The 23,678-nt window shown below is 45.3% G+C and overlaps 1 protein-coding gene across 15 annotated transcripts in view; it reads left to right on the forward strand.

The window, feature by feature from the left end:
• Window positions 1–23,678, forward strand: part of LOC132398296 (zinc finger protein 521) — a 475,733-nt gene that overhangs the window by 207,655 nt on the left and 244,400 nt on the right. For 13 of the 15 annotated variants that reach the window (XR_009513618.1, XR_009513619.1, XM_059977555.1 and 10 more), the window contains one exon: window positions 23,160–23,244. Coding sequence is in view for 13 of the 15 variants with exons in the window: in XM_059977555.1 (XP_059833538.1) it covers window positions 23,160–23,244 (85 nt within the window). In the remaining 2 variants the exon portion in view is untranslated. The remainder of the gene's footprint in view (window positions 1–23,159; window positions 23,245–23,678) is intronic. The other 2 variants (XM_059977516.1, XM_059977532.1) reach the window with 1 other exon arrangement.

Below are 23,678 nucleotides of genomic sequence, written 5' to 3' on the forward strand. Positions count from 1 at the left end.
CAAAGACCCAGGCAGTCAAACTCCACACTGACAGCATCCGGGGTCAGGATGAAATCCGGGGATCAGCAGAAGCAGCTTTAATGGATGCACAGTCACAGCACTCTCCTCACATGCAGGCTGGTAACCAGGCAGAATGCTCTCCCATGGACAACTGAAGCACAATCAAGACTTTTAAACTTGGAGGGTTAGTGGCTGGAGGTCTGAATGGAGGCAAAGTGTAATCGGCTATGTGACCATAAGACATCAGAACAGAATGAGGCTGTTCAGCCCATTGAGTCTACTCTGCCATTCCATCATGGCTGATTTATTTTTCCTCTCAAACCCATTCTTCTGCCTTCTTGTAACCTTCAGTGCCCTAATTAATCAAGAGCCTCTCAACCTCAGCTTTAAATATACCCAATGACCTGGACTCCGCAGTCATCTGTGGCAATGAATTCCACAGATTCACCACCCCCTGGATAAAGAAATTCCTCCTCACGTCTGTTCTGAAGGGAAGTTTTTGTATTCTGAGGCTATGTATTCTGGCCCTAGATTCCCCCATTATAGGAAACATTCCCTCCACGTCCACTTTATCTAGACCTTTCAGTATTCAATGGGCTTCAATGAAGTCCCCCCTCATTCTTCTAAACGTCAGCAAGTACAGACCTAGAGGCATCAAATGTGCCTCATACATTAACACTTTCTTTCCGGGGATCATTCTCAGGAACCTCCTCTGAACCCTCTCCAGTGCCACCATATCCTTCTTTAAATAATGGGCCTAAAGCTACTCACAATACGGTCAGACCAATGCCTTATAAAGCCTCAGCATTACACTCTTACATTCTGCTCTCACAGAGGACTAGGATAAAAAAAAACAAGGAAATGTTCTTCATGGAACATAGAACAGTAGAGGAACAGGGCTTTTGGCCTACCATGTCTATGCCAAACACGGTGCTAAATTAAACTAAATCTATTTTGAATTCTTTCAGCATCCCTATCCCTCCATTCCCTGCATATTCATTAGACTATCTAAACGCCTCATACAACACTCCTGTTGTATCTGCTTCCTGCAGCACCCTTGGCAGTGCATTCCAGGCACTCATCGCTCTCTGTGCAAAAAAACGTAACCAGCACATTTCCTTTGAATTTACTCCCTATCACCTTAAACTTGTGTCCTGTGGTATTTGGTATTTCTGTCCTGGGGAAAAAGAAATGGACTATCAATGCCACCAATTTCATAAACCTCTAAAAGGTCTGCTCTCAGCCTCCAACGCTTCAGGGTAAACCACCTAGGTTTGTCCATACCCTCCAACGCTGGCAGCATCCTGGTGAAGCTCTTCTTCACTCTCTCAAATCCTCCAAATCGTTTTTGTTATTTCCTTTAGAGGAGTGAGAAAAGGTTTATGGTATCAAGTTGCATGTGGAGTGAAGATGCAGCTCAGGCATAGTTTATGGGATTATTTCATATTATATTTTCTTATGACATAGGAGGCCATTTGGCCCATTGACTATGCTGGTTGTCAGTGCTATCCCATTTATGCCTTCCTATGTAACTCAATCTCTCTCTCTCTCACAACTTTCAACTCTCCACTCTCATTCTCCTGCTATTGTTTACACTGCGCAGTTACCCTAACTACCTTCACATCTTTGGGATGTGGGGGGAACTGGAGCATATGGACGGGAAGGGGTTCACACGGTCAAGGGAGGACATGCAAATTGCACCCAGACAGCACCAGAGGTCAGGATCGCACCCGAGTCTCTGGAGCTGAGAGACATCGGCACTTCCAGCTGTGGCACGGTCCCTTCCTGCTCCTCACTGCCTGACTGTGGATAGGATTGAAGTTGTGTTTGCTCCATTGATACCTCAAGGTAGGGTAGCAGCTCCTCACCAAATGTGTTGTAAATCATAAACGGGTGTATTATTGTCACATCTACTGAAGTACATGCCATCCATATGCATCATTTAATTATAGAGGAAGTTACTTAAAGCAGTGCTTGATAGGTTCCTGATGTATATTGTCATCAAACGTTATAGGGAGAAGGGAGGAGAATGAGGCTGAGACGCAAAGTAAATCAGTTGTGGTTGAATGGCAGAGTAGACTTGATGGGCTGAATGGCCTAATTCTGCTCCTATTTTTATGGTCTTACATATAGCAGAACATTGAGATAGTACGAGGGTAAAGCAACAACAGAATGCAGAATAAAGTATGACAGGGAAAGTGTAGCGCAGGTAGACGATAAGGGGCAAGATCATAACAAGATGGATTGTGTGGTCAAATGTCTATCTTACCATACTTGGGTACTAATGAATGCTACTTGGGCTTCCAGCGGGTATAGTTATCAATTTTAACTGATGTTTTGATGAGAAATCCTGCCATCTTCATCAGGGGTGACGTCTGGGCAGGCCTACCACTGGACTAGACATGCCCAGGCATTGTCCCTGATGAAGATGGCAGAGCTTGTTTTAGAAACATTGGTCAAAGTCAATAGCTGTACCCGGCTGGAAGCCCGAGTAGAGTTACTTGCCGGGAAAGCACTAGATTTTTTAAATCTTGGGTACCTTTCAGTATACTTATAACAGCAGGATAGAAGCTGTCCTTGAGTATGGTGGTACATGCTTTAAGGCTTTTGAATCCTCTGCCTGTTGAAGACAGAAGTCCTTGTGCAAGATTACCTGAAGGTTAATTTGCAGGTTGAGTCAATGGTGAGGAAGGCAAATGCAACATTAGCATTCATTTTGAGAGAACTAAAATATAAAAGTAAGGATGTAATTCTGAGGCTTTATAAGGCACTGGTGAGGTCTCACTTGGGAGTATTGTGAGCAGTTTTAGCCCCTTATCTAAGGAAGGATGTGCTGACTTTGGAGAGGAGTCAAAGAAGATTCACCGAAATGATTCCAGGATTTAAAGGCTTATCATAAGAGGAGTGTGCGATGGCTCTGGGCCTCTGCTGTCTGGAATTCAGAAGAATAAGGGAGGATCTCCTTGAAACCTATCGAACGGTGAAAGGCCTTGATAGAGTGGATGTTTCCTATATGGTGGGGGAGTCTAAGACCAGAATAGAGGGACTTCCATTTAGAATGGAGATGAGGAGGAATTTCATTAGTCAGAGAGAATTGTTTCTGTGGAATTCTTTGCCACAGGTGGCTGTGGCAGCCAAGTCTTCATGTATAGTTAAGGCAGGGGTTGATTAGTCAGGGCATGAAGGGATACAGGGAGAAGGCAAGAGACTGGGGCTGAGAGGGAAAATGGATCAGCCATGACAAAATGGTGGAGCAGACCTGATGGGCCAAATGGCCTACTTCTGCTCCTATATCTTATGGTCTTATGAAAGACGAGTAAATGTCTTGGGTGCAAGAAATGTTTGATTTTGTTGGCTGTTTTTCAAAGGCATTGGAAAGTGCAGATAGAGTCCATGGGGTGGAGGGCAGTTTCTGTGATGTGCTGAGCTGTGTCCATAATTCTCTGCAGTTTGTTTTGGACTTGGTCAGAGCAGTTGCCGTACCAAGCCGTGATACACCCAGAAAGTACGCTTTCTGTGGTGCGTCAGTAAAAGTTGGTGTGTGTCAATGGGGACATGCCAGATTGCATTTGAGTGAGCGTGATCATAATAGGGTTTCCTTTTCTTATTGCTCCCCACCCCCACTCCCATCAGGCAGAATGAGCTGCATCCACCACTGATGATAAATAAACTGTTTATTTCTGCAATGCAAAATGTGATTAAATTGAATCATTTGAGTTTCCCAGAAGGTCTTCAGTCTTTGACATTTATATGCAACTGGAAATTTTGCACAGCGTTTTAATTTGTTGTGGGCAGTCTCCAGCTGCCTTTGGTCCCAGAGCAAGGACTGACCTGTTTCATCTCTCCCAGCCTCTCGTCATTATGTGCAGAATTTGAATCTGATCCAGATCAATGGAATTTTACACATCTGTCCCGAAGCATTGCTTGAAAGATTGAAATGAAATCTACAGAATCTCCTGTGTTAATGAAATTCCAGTCCTCTGCTAGACCAGAAACACCAGGCTCTTTCTTACAGGGCCCAGAAAGGTACCATTCGATCCATCAAGCCTGTACCAGCTCTCTAATCATCCCACTCACTTAAGAATGCAAGAAAATAAGAACAGAAGTAAGCCACTTGGCCCCTCAAGCCAACCATTTTGTTCAGTATGTTCATGACTGATCTATGCTCTCCCGTGCCAGTTCCCCATAGCCCTCAATTCCTCGATCTTTGAAATATTTACCTCCACCTTAACCACGTCTAATGATCTGACCTCCAACATGCTTGAGGAATCAGAATCATAGAAACATAGAAAACTGACAGCACAATACAGGCCCTTTGGCCCACAAAGCTGTGCTGAACATGTCCTGACCTGAGAAATTGCCTAGGGTTACCCATAGCCCTCTATTTTTCTCAGCTCCATATATATGTCCAGGAGTTTCTTAAAAGACCCTATCGTATCTGCCTCCACCACCATCACTGGCAATCCATTTCACGCATTCACCACTCTCTGAGTAAAAAACTTACCCCTGACATCTCCTCTGTACCTACTGTACTTCCAAGCACCCTAAAACTGTGCCCTCTCATGCTAGCCATTTCAGCCCTGGGAAAAAGCCTGTGACTATCCACACAATCAATGCTCTCATCATTTTATACACCTCTATCAGGTCACCTCTCATCCTCCGTTACTCCAAGGAAAAAAGGCTGAGTTCACTCAACCTATTCTCATAAGACATGCTCCCCAATCCAGGCAACATCCTTGTAAATCTCCTCTGCACCCTTTCTATAGTTTCCACATCCTTCCTGTAGTGAGGTGACCAGAACTGAGCACAGTACTCCAAGTGGGGTCTGACCAGGGTCCTATATAACTGCAACATTACCTCTCGGCTCCAAAACTCAATCCCATGATTGATGAAGGCCAATGCACCGTATGCCTTCTTAACCACACAGTCAACCTGCGCAACAGCCTTGAGTGTCCTATGGACTCAGATGCCAAGATCCCTCTGATCTTCCACACTGCCAAGAGTCTTACCATTAATACTTTATTCTGCCATCATAGTTGACCTACCAAAATGAACCACTTCACAGTTATCTGGGTTGAACTCCATCTGCCACTTCTCAGCCTAGTTTTGCATCCTATCAATGTCTCGCTGTAAACTCTGACACTGTCCACAACACCTCCAACCTAATCAGTATATTATTGATGATGTATGCTGTGAAATTTGATGTTTTGTTGCAGCAGTACAGTACAAGGCATAAAAATTACTCTATGTTACAAAAATAGATAGATAAATGGTGTAAAAGACAGATGTTGAGGTAGTGATCATGTATCACTTAGAAAGCCAACGGAGCAGGGGAAGAAGCTGTTCTAACATTGTTGTCTGTGAGTCTTCAGGCTCGTGTACCTCCTCCCTGGAAGACATGGTAAGGAGAGGGAATGTCCCAGATGGTGAGGGTCCTCAGTGATGGATGCCATCTTGAGGTACCTAACCTTCAAGATGGTCTCAATGGCTGAGAGGGTTGTGCCCTGGGTAAACACCCCTCTGCAGCCTCGTGCATTGGAACCTCTAAAATGAAACCAGTCAAAATGCTCTCCACAAGTATCTTTGGTGACATTCCAAATCCCCTCAAACTCCTACTTAAGAAGAGTTGTTGGCTTACCTTTGTGATCACATCAATGTGTTGGGCCCAGAATAGATCCTCTGAGATGATGGGTAATTCCAAAGATTCATCACCCACAGAGAGAAGCAATTTCTATGCACCACGGTTTTAACTGACCGTCCCCTTATTTTATAAGTATGTTGGTTTGTTTGTGACTCTCCTGTGGTGGAGACTTCTCACCAGTTATCCTGTCAGTCTCCTTAGGGTTTTAACTAAAATCAGAGAATGCTGTAAACCCTCAGCAGGAGGGGTTGCATCTGTGGGAAGAGAAAAAAGAATTGATATTTCAGGTCAAAGACCCTTCATCGGATCTCCTCAGCATTCTATTTACTGGAATAACGTCACCCCACCTCATTTTCTTAAACGGCAGGGAGTACAGATGCTTGCTCATTACCCACAGTCCTGCAGATTTTCAGATGCAGGACGTAGAACTGCTGTCTCGCAGTCCAGAGTTGCAGGTTTCATTTCAACCTTTGCCACTCACTGTGTAGAGTTTCCACGAGATGTGTTTCTGTGTTTTGTGACATGACTGTAAGATATCCACTTCCTTGCTGATTCCTGAGTGCCTCGTCCAACCATGTCTGGATAGTAAAAGAGAAATTCAGGAATTGTGAAGAGAGAAGTTGGAGTGGAACAAATTGGAGAGTTTTGTCAAAGGGAGTTGTCACAGGGAAAAATTTGTCTTGCCTACCGTTCAGACGGATCACGTCATTACACGTGCACTGAGAACAGCTTCCTCTCCTTTACCATTAGGTTTCTGAACAGTTCATGAACCCAGGAGCACCACCTTTATTAACTTATTGTATTTTACAGTAATTGTTAAGTCTTGCATCTACTGCTGCCACAAAACAGCAAATTTCACGGCATATATCAGTGATAATAAACCCAATTCTGATTCGAAAACACTAACAGAATGTAGAATGAAGTGCAGCAGCGCAGATAAACAATAAGGTCCAATGTCATAATGAGGTCAAGTGTGAGTCAGCATATCACTGAACTGCCACAATGTCTGATTTCTGGGTCTGAAATTCAACAGAATTATTTTAATACTCTGGCTGCATGGTCCCAGAAAAGCCTTGCTGATTCCGGCCTTTTCATCCTCTGTAGCAGAGTTCAGTCAGTGATTACATACTGCCATTGATAAATGTGTGAAGCAGAATTTCCCTCTTCTGACTTCATAACAGTAAACAGGGGAGGGACCATAATTAGATAACAGCACTATTGAAAACTGGAAACTCAGTTCTCCCCATGGGAAAACCTAATGTAAATGATGTCCATCTGACAAAAGCACATCCATTGATGTACCAGTTGCAAATGTTACTCATCCTTTAAGAAGGGAGGGAGGCAGAGGAAAGGGCCGGTTAGCAAGACTTCAGTGCTTTGGAAGATGTTGAGTTTATTATTAAGGATGAGATTTCAGGGTACTTGGAGGCACATGATAAAATAGGCCAAAGTCAGCATGGTTTCCTTAAGGGGAAATCTTGCCTAACAAATCTGTTGGAATTCTATGAGGAAATAACAAGCAGGATATACAAAGAAGAATCAGTTAATGTTGTGTACTTGGATTTTCAGAAGGCCTTTGACAAGGTACTGCACATGAGGCTGCATAACAATATAAGAACCCATTGTATTACAGGAAAGATACTAGCATGAATACAAGATTGGCTGACAGGCAGGAGGCAAAGAGAAGGAATAAAGGGGGGCTTTTCTGGCTGGCTGCCAGTGACCAGTGGTGTTACACAGGGGTCAGTGTTGGGACTGCTTCTTTACACATTATATGTTGATGATTTGGATGATGGTATTGATGGCTTTGTGGCAAATTTGTAAATGATACAAAGATAGGTGGAGGGGCACGTAGTATTCAAGAAGCAGGGAGTCTAAAGAAGGATTTAGACAGATTAGGAGAATGGGCAAGTAAGAGGCAAATAGAATATAGTGTAGAAAAGTCTATGGTCATGCACTGTGGTAGAAGTAATAGAGGCTATTAAGGAATAAAGGAATTAGACTACTTCTAAACAGGAAGAAAATTCAAAAATCAGAGGTGCAAAAAGCCTTGGGAATTGTCATGCAGAATTCCCTAAAGATTAACTTGCAGGTTGAGTCAGTGGTAAGGAAGGCAATTGGAATGTTAGCAGTCATTTCAAGAGGAGTAGAATATAAGAGCAAGGATGTAGTTCTGAGGGTTTTCAAGGCAATGCTCAGACCGCAGTTGGAGTATCGTGAGCAGTTTTGGGCCCCTCATCTAAGAAAAGATGTGTTGGCATTGGAGAGTGTTATTCTTTGTAACTTCAAAATATTAAACTAATTCAAAGAAAGACACGGGAGTCTGAAATGTGAGGCTAACTTCATGTTTACTTTCAGCAAGCCACACACGTATCATGTGGTAGTATGATGACGTATGCAATTCACGTATTTTTACAGATCACCTGTAATGAATTATTTAAGCAAGAATGCTTAATCAACACATTTATACTGTCTACAATATCACTCAAATATTACTGAGACATTACATACACAACACTCGTCCAACTCAGTGAATTGTCCCATTCAGTGATTTAATGACTGTGGAAGATTTCTTATTCTTGTGGGATAATGTCTTTCCTGAAATGTGCGATCACTCTGCTTGGCAGGTGAGACTCGTAGCTGTGAGACAATCTCGGGTCCTGGGGCATGCTGTGTGGTGGTTGTTGGAGTTGACTCTAAGACTGCAGGAAGTAGTCCTGACAGTTCTGGCTCCTCTTTTCTCTCCTTCCCTTTTCTTCTTCGAGTTCGTGCATCTTGATATTAGGAAGGAGCATTTAGGGAACTAAAGGGTTAATGTTTGATGGCTCTAGGCCTGTACTCACTGGAGTTTAGAAGAATGAGGGGAGACGTCATTGAAACCTACCGAATATTGAAAGGCCTGGATAGGGTGGATGTGGTGAGGATGTTTCCTATGTTGGGGGATAGGGGAGTTGTGTCTGGAACCAGAAAGGCCCAGCCTCAGATTAGAGGGACGTCCATTTAGAACAGAGATGAGGGGGATTTTCTTTAGCCAGAGGGTGATAAATCTGTGGAATTCATTGCCACAGACAATTGTGGAGCCTAAGTCATTTAGGTATTTAAGGCAGAGGTTGATAGGTCAGGGCATCAAAGGTTACAGGGAGAAGGCTGGAGAATAGAGTTGAGAGGAATAATGAATGATGGAATGGTGGAGCAGACGCGATGGGTGGAAAGACCTAACTCTACTCCTGTGTCTGATGGTCTGGTAGAGGTGATGACAAGTGTTGATCTGGTGCACGCTGTCTCATTAATGATGCAGTCCACATATCCAGACATGGCTTCAGTCCTTATCTGAAAGGTGCCAATCAAGCCTGTTTGAATTTCCCTTCAAATCAGAAGCACTGTCAATGTAGATCTTGACATTCTCACTGGTCGTTCTAAATCCCTCCTTCTCCCCTTCAGCGCTACCACAGTGGAGAGTTGTGGACACAGCTCAGCACATCACAGAAACCAACCCCAACCCTCCATGGACTGTCTACATTCTTCGCTGTCTCAGTAAAGCAGCTGAAATAATCAAAGACCTTATCCACCCATCCACCCTGGACATTCTTTCTTCTCCTGCCCCCTATCTGCCAGAGGGTACAAAACCCTGAAAGCATGCACCTCTGAGCTTCTATCCTCCACTGTCCAGTCCCCTGCTATGACTATTGACCTCACAGTCCATTATGTTGTGGTCCTTGCACCTTATTGGCCACCTGTACTGCACGTTCTCTGTGACTGTAACACTTCATTCTGCACTCCATTATTGTTTTCCCTTGTGCTACCTCGACACACTGTTGTAATGAAATGATCTGTACAGAAGGCATGTAAAACAAAGTTGTTTTTGGTTCCTCAGCACACGTGACAATAATAAACCAATGTACCTATTTACTCTGGAGGGCTGAGGTGGCTCATAGATTTCATTTAGTGCACATGAAGGGTATAGGGATAGTGCAAGAAGATACCACAGAGGAGGATGATCATCTTGATGAATGGTGGAGCAGGCACAAAACGCCAGGTAGCCTGCTCCTGCTCCTTATTTCTCTGTTCTTAGTTCTCCGCCTTTCTTCAATTCAAGCCCCTTGTTTGCTCCTGATATTAATTACTCTGTCATTGAGCAGCCATGCCTTTGGCTGCCTGGGCTCTGTTCTCTGGGGTTTATTCCCTGTACCTCGCTGCCTCCTCTGAGTCTCCCATCCCTTCAAGCCTCTGGTTGCCTGTCACAGTATCTCCTAATTCCCAGTGCTTGTCTGCAGACACCCCTGTCAAATGCCTTCCCAAGAGTTACTGTGCACGTAATGGTGGGCAGTGATACTCTACCTAGCCTGCACACTGCATAATCCCAAAGTACGCAGCGTCAGTGTGTTACAAATAGAAAGTTTCTGAGACTTTCAGTGTTGGATATGTGTTGGAATGCCAGGGGAGATCTCCCAAATGAACATTGGATAATCTTTTATTTGGCTTATTATTGTCGCATGTAGCAGAATGCAGTGAATCCTCAGTTTGATCCAGACAGATGATTAAGAGAAAACAGAATGCAGAATATAGTGTTAAAAAATAAGGAACAATTATAATAAATGTACTGAATGAATCTGCTAGAACTGTCTCGCAGAAGGTTTCTCAAGCTGAGATAGGTTTTATATCTCAAGCATCTTTATGGCGTATAGAAGAGGCCATTCAGCCTATCAGGTTCAGGTTCGTTTATTTATCATCAGTACAGTGAAATGCTAACAACCAATACAAGCTAAGGATGTACTTGGGGCAGCCTGCAAATGTCATCACACATTCCAGCGCCAATCAGAGGAACAACACAAGCATCAGCAACGACAACACCACAGCAGGGAAACAATCCTCTTTCCCACTCACACACACAGGCAGGCCTCCAGCCCCAGGACAGGCCTCCTAGACCTCTGACCATCAGTCCTTGGCCCGGACACTTAGATCTCCAACCTCCAAACATGCCGAGCTGGGGCTTTGACGTTCAGGCCTTAACCTCTGAATCCATGGACTTCGGCCTTCGACCTTCAGACCTCCAAGTCTATGCTGGCTCTCAGATCTATCCCACCAATTCCATTCCCCTGTCCCTTATTCTTTTATACACACCTATCAGCCAACTTACAGCAACCAATTTACCCGCACGTCTTTGGCATGTGGGAGGACACTGGAGCACCAAGTACGTGGTCACAGGGTGAAAATGCAAACTCAACACAGGTCAGGGTACACACCTCAGACGCACAGCTGTGCTGGTACAGGGGATGGTTCTTTGTGGGGAACAGGCAGGAAAATGGACAACACACAAAGTGCTGGAGGAATTCAGCAGGTAGGCAGCATCGGTGGGAGGAAAGGGACAGCTGATAATTTGGGCCGAGACCCTTCGTCTGCACTCAGGTGGATACTCAGCCTCCAGAAACACAGGAAAGGGGAGGGAGATGTTGGTGTTAGACCCAATGGACGTGAGGTGGGGTGGAAGTTGGTGACAAAGTTGGTAAGAGTGAAAAGTTCTGCATGGGTGCAGGAAGTTGCACTGATGAAGTTATTGAAGTTGTGGAGGAAGAGTCGGGGAGCATTACCAGTGTAGTTTTGGAATATGGACTGCTCCATGTAGCCAACAAAAATGCAGACGTAACTGGGTCCATGCGAGTGAGCGCACATGGCTGTAGCTTTGGTCTGGTGATAGTGAAAGTTACTGAAGGAGAAGTTGTTGAGCACAATCCCAAGTTCTGCCAGATAGAGGAATGTGATCATGGGAGGGCGAGATGATTGGGTCTGTATTCTGGAAGAAACAAAGCCCTGAAGCCCTTCCTGACTTCCAGGAGAGTGGAGGTGGCATCAATATGAGCTTGGGCGTTGAGGGGCCAAGTGGCCTACTTGTTTTCCTGTTCCCCCTGTCAAATACTTGATTGGAAAGGAAGTGTGCCTGAGCATGCAGCACTGAGTGATACAGGCGGTAACACAATTTGATAGGGTGATAAGGAAGGCCTAGGGAAAGCTTAAACACAAAAAACTCTTCAGATGCTTGAAACCCAGAGCAACACACACAAAGTGCTGGAAGAAATCAGCAGGTGAGGCAGCATCTATGGAAAAGAAGAAACAGTCGACATTTTGGGCCGAGACCTTTCATCAAACTCTGGTATGCCTGCATCTGTCAGTCAAGTAATTGAGTTCGAAAGTTGGGAAATTGAGTTGTAGCTTTATAAAACTCCGAGTTAGGCACCTTCTGGAGTACTACATTCAGTTGCCCCATTAGAGGAAGAATATAGATACTCTGGAGAGGGTGCAGAAGAGATTCACTAGGATGGTGTTTGGATTAGAGGGCATTCACTGAAACTTGGATTGTTTCTGTGGAGCAGTAAAGGATGAGGGGAAACTGGCAGAGGTTTATAAGATTATGACAGGTATAAACAGCTAAGATCTTTTTCTCAGGGTTGAAATGTCCTACACCAGAAGGTATGCAGTTAATGTGAGGAAGGGGAGGAGTAAATTTAAAGGAAATGTGAAGGGCAAGTTGCGTGTGTTTTTATTTTACACAAAGAATGATAGGTGCCAAGAATGCATTGTCAGGGATGGTGGTGGAAGCAAATACGATAGAGGCATTCAAGAAGCTCTTAGGAATGAGAATGTGCTGGAGCTGGAAGGATATGGACATTGTATACAATGCCTATAAAAAGTGAACTAAATTGATTACAAATATAAAACACAAAATAATTGATTGCATCAGTATTCACCCCCTTCGAGTCAGTATTTAGTAGATCCACCTCTGGCAGCAATTACAGCCTTGTGTCTGTGTGGATAGGTCTCTATCAGCTTTGCACATCTGGACACAGCAATTTTTCCTCATTCTTCTTCACAAAACTGCTCAAGCTCTGTCAGATTGCATGGGGATCGTGAGTGACTTTTCAAGTCCTGCCACAAATTCTCAATTGGATTGAGGTCTGTACTCTGACTTGGCCACTCCAGGACATGAACTTTGTTGTTTTTAAGCCATTCCTGTGTAGCTTTGGCTTTATGCTTGAGGTTATTGTCTTGCTGGAAAACAAATCTTCTCCCAGGTCACAGTTCTGTTGCAGACTGCATCAGGTTTTCCACCAGGATTTCCCTGTATTTTGCTGCAATGAAGCATTCCCCAGCGTAATGCAGCCAACACCATGCTTCATGGTAGGGATGGTGTGTTTTTGCTGATGTGTGGTGTTTGGTTTACGCCAAACATAGTGATTAGTCTGATGGCCAAAAAGCACAATTTTGATTTCATCAGACCATAGAAACTTCTTCCAGTTCTTCAGAGTCTCCCACATGACTTCTATCAAACTCTAGCCAAGACTTCATATGTTTTTTTTTCAACAGTGGCTTTCTCTTTGCCACTCTCCCATAAAGCTGCGACTGGTGAAACACCCGGGCAACTGTTGTTGTACGCGCAGTTTTTCCCACCTCAGCCACAACTTCAGCTTGTAACTCCTCCAGCGTTGTCATGGGTCTCCTGGTGGCCTTCCTCACTAGTCCCCTTCTTGCATGGTCACACAGTTTCTGAGGACAGCCTGCTCTAGTTCTACAGTTGTAGCATATTCTTTCCATTTCCTGATGATTGACTTAACTGTGCTACAAGGGACGTTCAGTGACTTGGAAATTTTCTTGTATCCATCTCCTGACTTGTGCTTTTCAATAACTTTTCGCAGAGTTGCTTGGAGTGTTCTTTTGTCTTCATGGTGTAGTTTTTGCCAGGATACTGACTCACCAGCAGTTGGAGCTTCCAGATTCAGCTGTAATTTTTACTATAATCAATTGAAACAACTTGACTGCACTCAAGTCTCCAAAAACAGATCTCCACTTAACTAATTATGTGACTTCTAAACCAAATGGCTACACCAGTGATAATTTGGTGTGTCATATTAAAGGGGGCTGAATACTTATGCAATTAATTATATTCTTAAATAATTTAGATCATTTTGTAGAGATCTGTTTTCACTTTGACATGAAAGAGTTTTTTTTTTCTGTTGATTGGGGTCAAGAAAAGCCAAATTAAATCCACTGTGGTTCAATGTTGCAAAACATGAAAACTTACCGGGGGGGGGGGGGGGTGAATAATACTTTTTACAGACATGGTAGGCTGAAGGGCTACTAATTCTGTAGCCCTTACAAAATTAAATACAGTAATTTTAATGATTAATTTATTAGTTTGGCACAACTCTGTGGGCCGAAAGGCCTGTTTCTGTGTTGTGCCGATGTGTCACCCAAGGTCCTGGCATTCCAGTGTCTAGAAAGGGATTCAAGCCCACAATCCTGGGCAGGCATTTAGGCTTTTCCCAGCCCAGGCTAACAGTCAGTATGTAATATCGGACAACCAGGTATCATTGAATGATTAGATTATCTATACTCATTAACGTGGAAAACATAATTAAGATATTATAGAAAAAAGTAATTTATTCAGTATTATGTGCCAATCATTTTAGTGAGAGATGGTCATTAAAGGTGGCGTCAGAAATGTGCTTTACCTTTAGTACATGTTAAGCCAGGTTTAGACTTCCTAAATTATGTGATTTAATTTCCATTAACTACATTATAATCTGCTGAATGTGCCAATTATAAAGATAAATGGAATATCTGCCTTAAGCAATTAACATGCCGGTGAGTTGCAGGTTTTCTGACAAGAGTGGAGCACTTAGAGCAGTCAAATGGAACTTGTAACTATGATATTCCTCATCCAAATATTTTAACCCTATCTGTTCACATCCCAGGACAGGTGCGGTTTACCTGCACACTCTAGGCAGTCCTGACGTTAGGAAAGTTCAGCGAATAGAGCTGATTGTTCTCAAGTGAAGCACTATGGCTGGCAGGGAGGGTCAATGGGAGCATCATAGTGTGGGGATGGGAGTACTGAGAGAGTTTCACACTGTGGGAGGGCGGAACTGATGGGAGTGCCACACTATGGGAGGGAAGTATTAAGGGAGCATCACACCATGGGCAGTACTGAGGGAGGGTCACTGTGGGAGGGGCAGTACTGAGGGAAGGTCACACTGTGGGAGGGACAGTACTGAGGGAGAGTCACACTGTGGGAGGGGCAGTACTGAGGGAGGGTCACACTGTGGGAGGGACAGTACTGAGGGAGAGTCACACTGTGGGAGGGGCAGTACTGAGGGAGGGTCACACTGTGGGAGGGGCAGTACTGAGGGAGGGTCACACTGTGGGAGGGACAGTACTGAGGGAGTGTCACACAGGGAGGGACAGTACTGAGGGAGGGTCACACTGTGGGATGGACAGTACTGACGGAGGGTCACACTGTGGGATGGACAGTACTGAGGGAGAGTCACACTGTGGGAGGGGCAGTACTGAGGGAGGGTCACGCTGTTGAAAGGGCAGTACTGAGGGAGGGTCACACTGTGGAAAGGACAGTACCGGGGGGTCACACTTTAGGAGGGGCAGTACTGAGGGAGGGTCACACTGTGGGAGGGGCAGTACTGAGGGAGAGTCACACTGGGAGGGGCAGTACTGAGGGAGGGTCACACTGTGGAAGGGGCAGTACTGAGGGAGGGTCACACTGTGGGAGGGGCAGTACTGAGGGAGGGTCACACTGTGGAAAGGACAGTACTGAGGGAGGGTCACACTGTGGGAGGGGCAGTACTGAGGGAGGGTCACACTGTGGAAAGGACAGTACTGAGGGAGGGTCACACTGTGGGAAGGACAGTACTGAGGGAGGGTCACACTGGGAGGGACAGTACTGACGGAGGGTCACACTGTGGGAAGGACAGTACTGAGGGAGGGTCACACTGTGGAAAGGGCAGTACTGAGGGAGGGTCACACTGTGGGAAGGGCAGTACTGAGGGAGGGTCACACTGTGGGAGGGGCAGTACTGAGGGAGGGTCACACTGTGGGAGGGACAGTACTGAGGGAGAGTCACACTGTGGGAGGGGCAGTACTGAGGGAGGGTCACACTGTGGGAGGGACAGTACTGAGGGAGAGTCACACTGTGGGAGGGGCAGTACTGAGGGAGGGACACGCTGTTGAAAGGGCAGTACTGAGGGAGGGTCACACTGTGGAAAGGACAGTACTGGGGGGTCACACTTTGGGAGGGGCAGTACTGAGGGAGGGTCACACTGTGGGAGGGGCAGTACTGAGGGAGGGTCACACTGTGGGAGGGGCAGTACTGAGGGAGGGTCACACTGTGGAAAGGACAGTACTGAGGGAGGGTCACACTGTGGGAGGGGCAGTACTGAGGGAGGGTCACACTGTGGGAAGGACAGTACTGAGGGAGGGTCACACTGGGAGGGACAGTACTGACGGAGGGTCACACTGTGGGAGGGACAGTACTGAGGGAGAGTCACACTGTGGGAGGGACAGTACTGAGGGAGAGTCACACTGTGGGAGGGGCAGTAGAGGGAGGGTCACACTGTGGGAGGGGCAGTACTGAGGGAGAGTCACACTGTGGGAGGGACAGTACTGAGGGAGGGTCACACTGTGGGAGGGGCAGTACTGAAGGAGGGTCACACTGTGGGAAGGGCAGTACTGAGGGAGGGTCACACTGTGGGAAGGGCAGTACTGAGGGAGGGTCACACTGTGGGAGGGGCAGTACTGAGGGAGGGTCACACTGTGGGAAGGGCAGTACTGTGGGAGGATCACACTGTGGGAGGGGCAGTACTGTGGGAGTATCGGACCATAGGAAGAGCAGTCCTTCCCAATTCCCAAAGACGTCCTTCCTTTTTCAGTTGCTCCCAGGTTGTGGGTAAGCGGTAGAATCTGGTGGCAGTTGACGGGAATATGGGGAAAATGAAATAGGATTGGTGTAAGATTAGTGTAAATGGGTAGATGATGTTTAGCATGGACCCAATGGGCCGAAGGGCCTTCTTCCACGCTGTATGGCTCTATCAGATCTCTAACCAGTGCTAGGAGCTCATATTCCCCATTAGGAATGTCTCACCATCCCATTTGCAAATAATCCTTTTGAAATTCATTCCTCCCGTCTATTCCAGCTGATCTCGGCTCCCACTCAACAACTCATCAAGCCTTACAATGCCTTGTGCTTTGATGGCTGCATGCTCTGCTCTCCCTCCATTACCTCTTCCAGGTCAACATCCCCATAAGCTCTCACCTCTCCTCCTATTTTATACTCCTGTAGTGTTTCAAATGTAATCACTGTGCCTGCAGCCCCCACACCTGGAGGTACCTTCACTCACTTTCTAAGCCTCTCCCTCCTCTCCTGTCACTTCCTCATCTATGCTTCAATGCCGGTGCAATTTATTCAGTGGCTCCCAGTGGAGGCTTTTGAATGTTTTATTTTTCTCATTGTAAGATGCTAAGCAAGTTGTTTCTGCACATAACTGAATTAGCTCATTCCCTGTATCCTGGTGAACCTTTTCTGTACCCTCTCCGAAGCCTCCACATCCCTCCTGTAGTGAGGCAACCAGAACTGCTCACAGCTCTCCACGTGTGGCCTGACCTAAGTATGCAGCTGAAATATGACTTCCTGTCTCAACTCAATGCCCCAGCCAGTGAAGATGATCATGCCATATGCTTTCTTTACCACCCTATCTTCTTGACGGTCACTTTCAAAGAGCTATGGATTTGAATCCCAAGATTCCCCTGGATGTCAATGCTGTTAGAGGTTCCTGCCATTAACTCTGTACTTGACCCTTACATTTGACCTACTGAACTATACTTCACTCTTACCTTGACTAAACTCTACCTGCCAATACTCTTACCATGCTTAAAATGAGAGGGAGAGGTTTAATAGGAACCTGACAGTGGTGGCTATATGGAATTAGGTGCCAGAGGTGACCGGGGAAAGTCCATTAACAACAGTTTAAGGAGATTTGGATAGACACATGGACAAGAAATATTTAGAGGAATAAAAAAAGAAGGCCACCAATTAGGTGGATGGACACAATAAAAACAGCTATACATGCAACGTTATCTGCAAAGAGCTGCCTTTGCGAGGATCAAAACTCATTTAGGGGTAACTATCCATAGGATCGCCATGAGTCAACGACAACTCAAGGGAACTTTACAGTGACAAAGGTCAAACATGAACAAATGGGGCAACCTTTCTGGGCAACTTGGTTAGCAGGATGAGTTGGGCCAAAGGGCCTGCTTCTATGCTCACTCTACATAAGACTGAGAGGTATGGGTGGCCAGAATCTTTTTCCCACAATAGGAGTATCAAAATGGAACCAAGGTTTAAAGTGAGAGGAAGGGGTTTTAAAGGGAATCTGAGGTGTATGTTTTCTACACCTCAATGGTTGATATTTGAAATTGGCAGAGGAGGTGGTGGAATCAGATGTAGTCACGATGTTAGACAGACTCTTAAATGTATAGAATGATGTAGTTCTAATGCAGAAAATGAGATTGGTATTAGTTTATTATTGTCATGTGTACTGAGACAGTGAAAATTTCGTCTTGCATACTGTTCACACGGATCAAGTCCTCACTCAGTGCACTGAGGTAAAGCCATAACAATGCAGAATAAAATAAAATGTAGTAGCCAGAGAGAAAATGCAGTGCAGGTAAACAACAAGATGCAAGATCATGACGAGATCATTGCAAGATTAAGAATCTAATTTATCCTACCAGGAAACTATTTGCTAGTCTTATAGCGGTGGAATAGAAACTGTCCTTGAGACTGTTGGTGCAAGTAATCGGGCATTTGTATCACTTGCCCAGTGGAAGAGGACAAAAGGGAGAAGGTACAGGGTGTGTGGGATCTTTGATGTGCTGGCTGCTTTACCAAGATAGTATGAAGTGTAGACGGGTACTGTGTTCACAGCTCTACAGTATCTGGCAGTCACATGCTGAAGTAGTTGCCATACCAATCTATTACCAGGGATAGTGGGCCAAACAGGCAGTGTGGTGGAGTGTAAGAAGCTTTCACAGAGATGTGATTATGAAGAGAATGGAGGGATGTTGATAGTACGAAGGAAAGAGACATTTACTGTAAATTGGAATCAAGGTCAGCACAACATTGTGGGCTGAATGGCCTGTCCAATGTTCTTACATTCTCATTTCCTAGCCTGCCCTATCTCTCCCAATGATTCAGGCTCTTGAGTGCTGGCAGTATCTCTTTAAAGGGAGACAGAGGATTCTTCCCACACATACAGGGCTTTGCTGTCATCTCTATGCGTGTAGCCACGAGGCTGAAGCAGTCAGTCATCCGTGGCCCTGGTGTATTTGTCATTGGAGGAGAACCACTTGATTTACTAATTGGTCTGAAGGAAGGATTGATTTGAATTGGTAATGAAACTGGACAACATCTTCATTAGAAATGTATCATCTGGGGCTGTCCAGAAGTGCAGGCACTGCCTCTGCAGCCTCCGGGCCAGATGGTGGAGAGTTCGAGTCCCTGGACTGCCTGTCAGTGCAGCAGCCGAGCGCTTGCTTGCTCACTCTCTTCCTGCTGCTGTTTCTAGAGGCACGGGCTGGGGATTCACTCCACGTTTATCTGCAGCTGTGCTAGTCCACTCCAACTTCACACTCATCAGCAGAGACTTGTGAACACTGCAGGTGTGTCAGACACACACACACACACACACACATACACACACACACACACACACAGAGTCTATCTAAATCACAGAGTTAACCATTCAAACCTTCAGTTCTAGGCTAGTTTTCCTAATTTCTATGCTGCTTGCCTCAACGTGTCCCTATGAGAGTTAGCCCAACATTCCCACCTCTCCCTGTGGGAGTGAGCTCCAGATACAGAATTCCGATGGGATTAATGGGGGAATGACTTCCCCTGGTAGTGGTGTTTCAAACTGCAGGTCAGTGGGGAAGGGGAGGTGGTTGCAGTTTTTGGGATTAAGGGGGCAGATATTTTTGCTCCCAGAGATTGGAGAATTTGCTGGTATTCTGTATCCCAGAAGGATGTGAAGGGTCAGTCACTGAAAGTATTCAATGCCAAGGTCGATATATTTTTGGAGGGTGCACCATTATTGCAGGGCAGTGGTACTGAGGGAAAAGATTGAGTGATGCAGAAAGCTCACGGATTCGGTCCTGAAATTCCACTCAGCATTAAGCTTTCACCCACACATTAAGGACTACAGCAGTTCAAGAAGCCCTGAACTGAGGGGACATGGAGAAAAGATTTCCATCAGTCAGAGAGTCTAGGATCTGAGGGCACAGTCTCAGAAGAAAAGGGCATCCCTTTGGAACTGAGATGAGGAGGAATTTCTTAAGATAGAATGGTGAACCTATGGAATTTGTAGCTACAGGCAGTTGCAGAGGCATAGTCACTGGGTGTATTTAAGACAGAGATTTATAGGTTTTTGATTGGTAAAAGGGTTACGGGAAGATAGCAAGAGAATGTGGCTGAATGAAAGTCACAATTGACTGACAGAGCAGATTTGATGGGCCAAATGAAGGTAGAATAGTGGATGTGATGTATATGGATTTGACAAGGTTCCCCATGGTAGGCACATTCAGAAATACGGCACAGACACAATCTCAAAATAAAAGGACAACAAATGAACTTTTTTTTCTACCAGGTGATCGTGAATCTGTGCAATTTGTTGCCGCAGAGGACTGTGGAGGTCAAGTTGTTTGGTGTATTTAAGGCAGAAATCGATAGGCTCTTTATTGGTAGGGGGGATGAAGGATGATGGGGAGAAGGAGAGAGAATTAGGTTAAAATACGTGATCAAATGGATGAGTAGATTCAGGGTGCTGAATGGCCTAATTCTATATCTTAAGGCCTGATGGTGTGAGGCAGCTTGCCTTGGCCTTCTCCTTGACAACTGGGGATGGATAATTAAATGCTGGCTCAGCTTATGAAGGCCACATCTCTTGAATTAAGATAAAATAAAAGTCTCCTTACATCCTCTTGAGTGGTTTAGCACCTCCTTCTTTCTCCAGAGAAGCCACTGTTTTTGACCAAGGCTTGGGATTTTGTACATTACGAGCAGAGGGAAGGGAAAGGTGAAATGGAATCTTTTATTTAAAAATTTGTTGGGCTTGCCAGATCAAGTTGTTGGTAAAACGTTTACCAGAGAGCTGATTAAATAAAGGTTGTGTGAGCAAAACAAAAAGGGCTCTGTGGCCCGTAAGGAGATTCCTGGCACTGAGACAGGTTGCTGTTTACACAGGTGGGTCGTGCTTTAAATGTCTTGCTGTTTGACTTGCCCCTGGAGTGCACTGAATACATTGGGCTGTACCAAATCCTAGCAGGTTGGTCAAGTGAGGAAGGGAAGGACACAAGTTGTCTCGCTCCTGTGTTTGAGTAAATCCACACTGGTGTGACACATTACATTTTTAACAATCCTGAGGTGGTGGGAAATATTTAAACGAGTGGCTGAGAATATCAATGAGCTTTCCTGCAGCATGGCTTTATTTATTCACTTTTTAGTGTCTGGGTGTTTGCTGGCATTTATTGTCCACCCCTTAGGTGGGAGTGAGCCCCTGCAGTCCTGGTGAAGTTGCCCACACGCTGCTGTCAAGGAGAGAGTTTAGGTGACAGAGGTGATGAAGAAACAGCAGAGGATGTAAGAGTGCAAGTACATGATTCCCTGGAAGTGGCATAACAGGTAGACCAGATGGTGAAGAATGCTTCTGGCCTTCATCAGGCAGAGCATTGAGTACAGGAATTGGGATCTTACGTTGCAGTCATACGAGGCCACACTGGGAATATTCTTTTCAGTTTTAGTCATCCCACTATGGGAAAAATGTCATTAAGATGGAAAGAGTGCAGAGGAGAATTGCAAGGATGTTGCTGGTACTCGAGGGACAGAGTTATACAGAGGTTAAACAGGAGAGACCCTCATTCCCACTCCTTCTTCACATCCTGGCAGTCTGTCTGCTCCAGACTTCTTTCACCTTGTCCAAGATAAATGTTCCCTGGCCCAGCCTGTCTGCACCTCCCAAACATATCCACTCAATGTGGAAGGAAGTTGTCCCCAGGATCCACGGGAAATCAGAACCTGCTTTATAATCATTAAATTGTATGATGTGAATTATTTTTTTGTTTTTGCAATGAAATAAAATTACTATAAATTACAAAATTAATAAATAGTCCAGGAAGGCAAAAATGAGGTAGTATTCATGGGTGATTCAGAACACTGATGGCGGGGGGGAAGACGCTGTTTGTGAACAGTTGAGTGTGGGTCTTCAGGATCCTGTGCCTCTTTCCTGACGGTAGTAATGAGAAAAGGGCATGTACCAGATGGTGATGGTTCTCAATGGTGGATGCCGCCTTCTTAAGGCTCCATCTCTTGAAAGTGCCCTCAGTGTTGGGAAGGGTTGTGTCCATGATGGAGCTAGCTGAGTTTACAGCCCTTTGTACCTTCTTGTACATTGGAGCCTGCAGACCAGGTTGTGATGAACCACAGTCAGAATGTACAGTACATCTGTAGAAATTTGCAGGAGTCTTATGTGACATAGCAAATCTCCACAAATTCCTAATGTAGTAGAGACACTAGCATGCCTTCTTTGTGATTGCACCTGGGCTAGATCCTCCGAGGTGTTGACCCCCAGGAACTTAAACTTTTCCACTGCTGATCCCTTAATGAGGACTGATATGTGTTCTCCCAACCCAGGAAGGCCGAGCGTTTCCCCCTGAAGAAAGACCCATTCAGGATTAAACCACAGCAGGATTGCTCCATTCACATGCAGTGTTTACTCAGTCAGGGCTATACCTGACTTCAAACCTGACCAGCATGGTGGATATCTAACTAACCTCAAAGGTGTTCCACAAACCTTCTTAGAGCACTGTCTGATGGCTTCAGGTTGGAAATAGGTGCCAGTCTTGTCAACATTTCACACCTTCTCAGTGGGCATAAGTACTGCCCGGTTGTCTTGCACAGGAGGCTATTCGGTCCATCAAGTCCATGCTGACATTGAATCTTAGAGTTACAGAGAAAGAGTAGTGCAGGTAGATGAGTGAAGTGCAAGGGCTACGATGAGGCAAATTGAGAGATGATGAACTCATTTTTATCATATAAGAGATCTGTTGAAGAATCTGCTAACAGCAGGATAGAAGCTGTCCTTGAGCCTGATGGTACATGTTCTCAAGTTTTAATAGCTTCTGCCTGATGGGAGAAGAGAAGAGGGAATGGCCAGGGTGGAAGGGGTACTGGAATGGGTTAGCTGCTTTCCTGAGGCAGTGAGAAGTATAGATGGAGACAGTGCAGGGAAAGCTGATTTGTGTGATGGACTCTGCTGTGTTCACAGCTGTGCAATTTCTGTCATGTTGGGTAGAGCACCAAGCTATGAGGTATCCCAGATAGTTTGCCTTCTATGTGCCTCTTCAAAAACAGGTAAATCATCAGTGTTGTAATGTAACGACAAAATGTGCACAGCAAGATCCCAGGCACAGCATGATAGTTTTATCTTGATCATCTATCTTAGATATCAGTGCCTGTGGAACAATATCCAACAGCAGCTGAGCTGTTCCTTACAACCATGAGGACAAATAAATTCTCAATGTAATATCCCCACTGAATGTATTTTGTTTTAGATTTTAAGGAATGTTATCCCAAATTACTCATCAGTTCCCCCCCCTCTTTTCTCCCTTCCCTGCCGCACTGAAGAAGAAGACGTACCAATGCATCAAGTGTCAGATGATCTTTCAATGCGAGTGGGACATCCAGGTTCACGTGGCCAATCATATGTTGGGTGAGTGATTTAAGGTTCTTGCCCCGGTGTGTGCAGAGTACATTGCGCGGTCTGTCTGGACAATACGGAGCCTTGCTTATTAAATCTCTTGAACTGCTGGTTGGAGATAAAGCTACCATGTTCACCCCATCTTCTTTCCTGGGGTATAAAGTTGCTGGAAATCAGTGGCACTTCTGCAACAAAGAGCTAGGGGCAAGGGTGACTTTTCACTAGTCATGGGTTATGTGAGAGAGAGAGAGAGAGAGAGAGAGAGTGTGTGTGTGCACGCTTGTGCTTGTGTCTGTGTCAGTGCATGCTCTGTACTTGTATGCATTTTTGTTCACATGCCTGTGAGGATGTCCATCGATATGAGGAAATGTGCTCAGGTCTTTGTATGGGCATGCCAGCTTCTGTGCATATATGATACCCTTCTGTTTGCTTTTGTATGTGTATGT

The sequence above is a fragment of the Hypanus sabinus genome, chromosome 1 (genome assembly GCF_030144855.1).
Source record: "Hypanus sabinus isolate sHypSab1 chromosome 1, sHypSab1.hap1, whole genome shotgun sequence".
In the NCBI taxonomy this organism is placed as follows: Eukaryota; Metazoa; Chordata; class Chondrichthyes; order Myliobatiformes; family Dasyatidae; genus Hypanus; species Hypanus sabinus.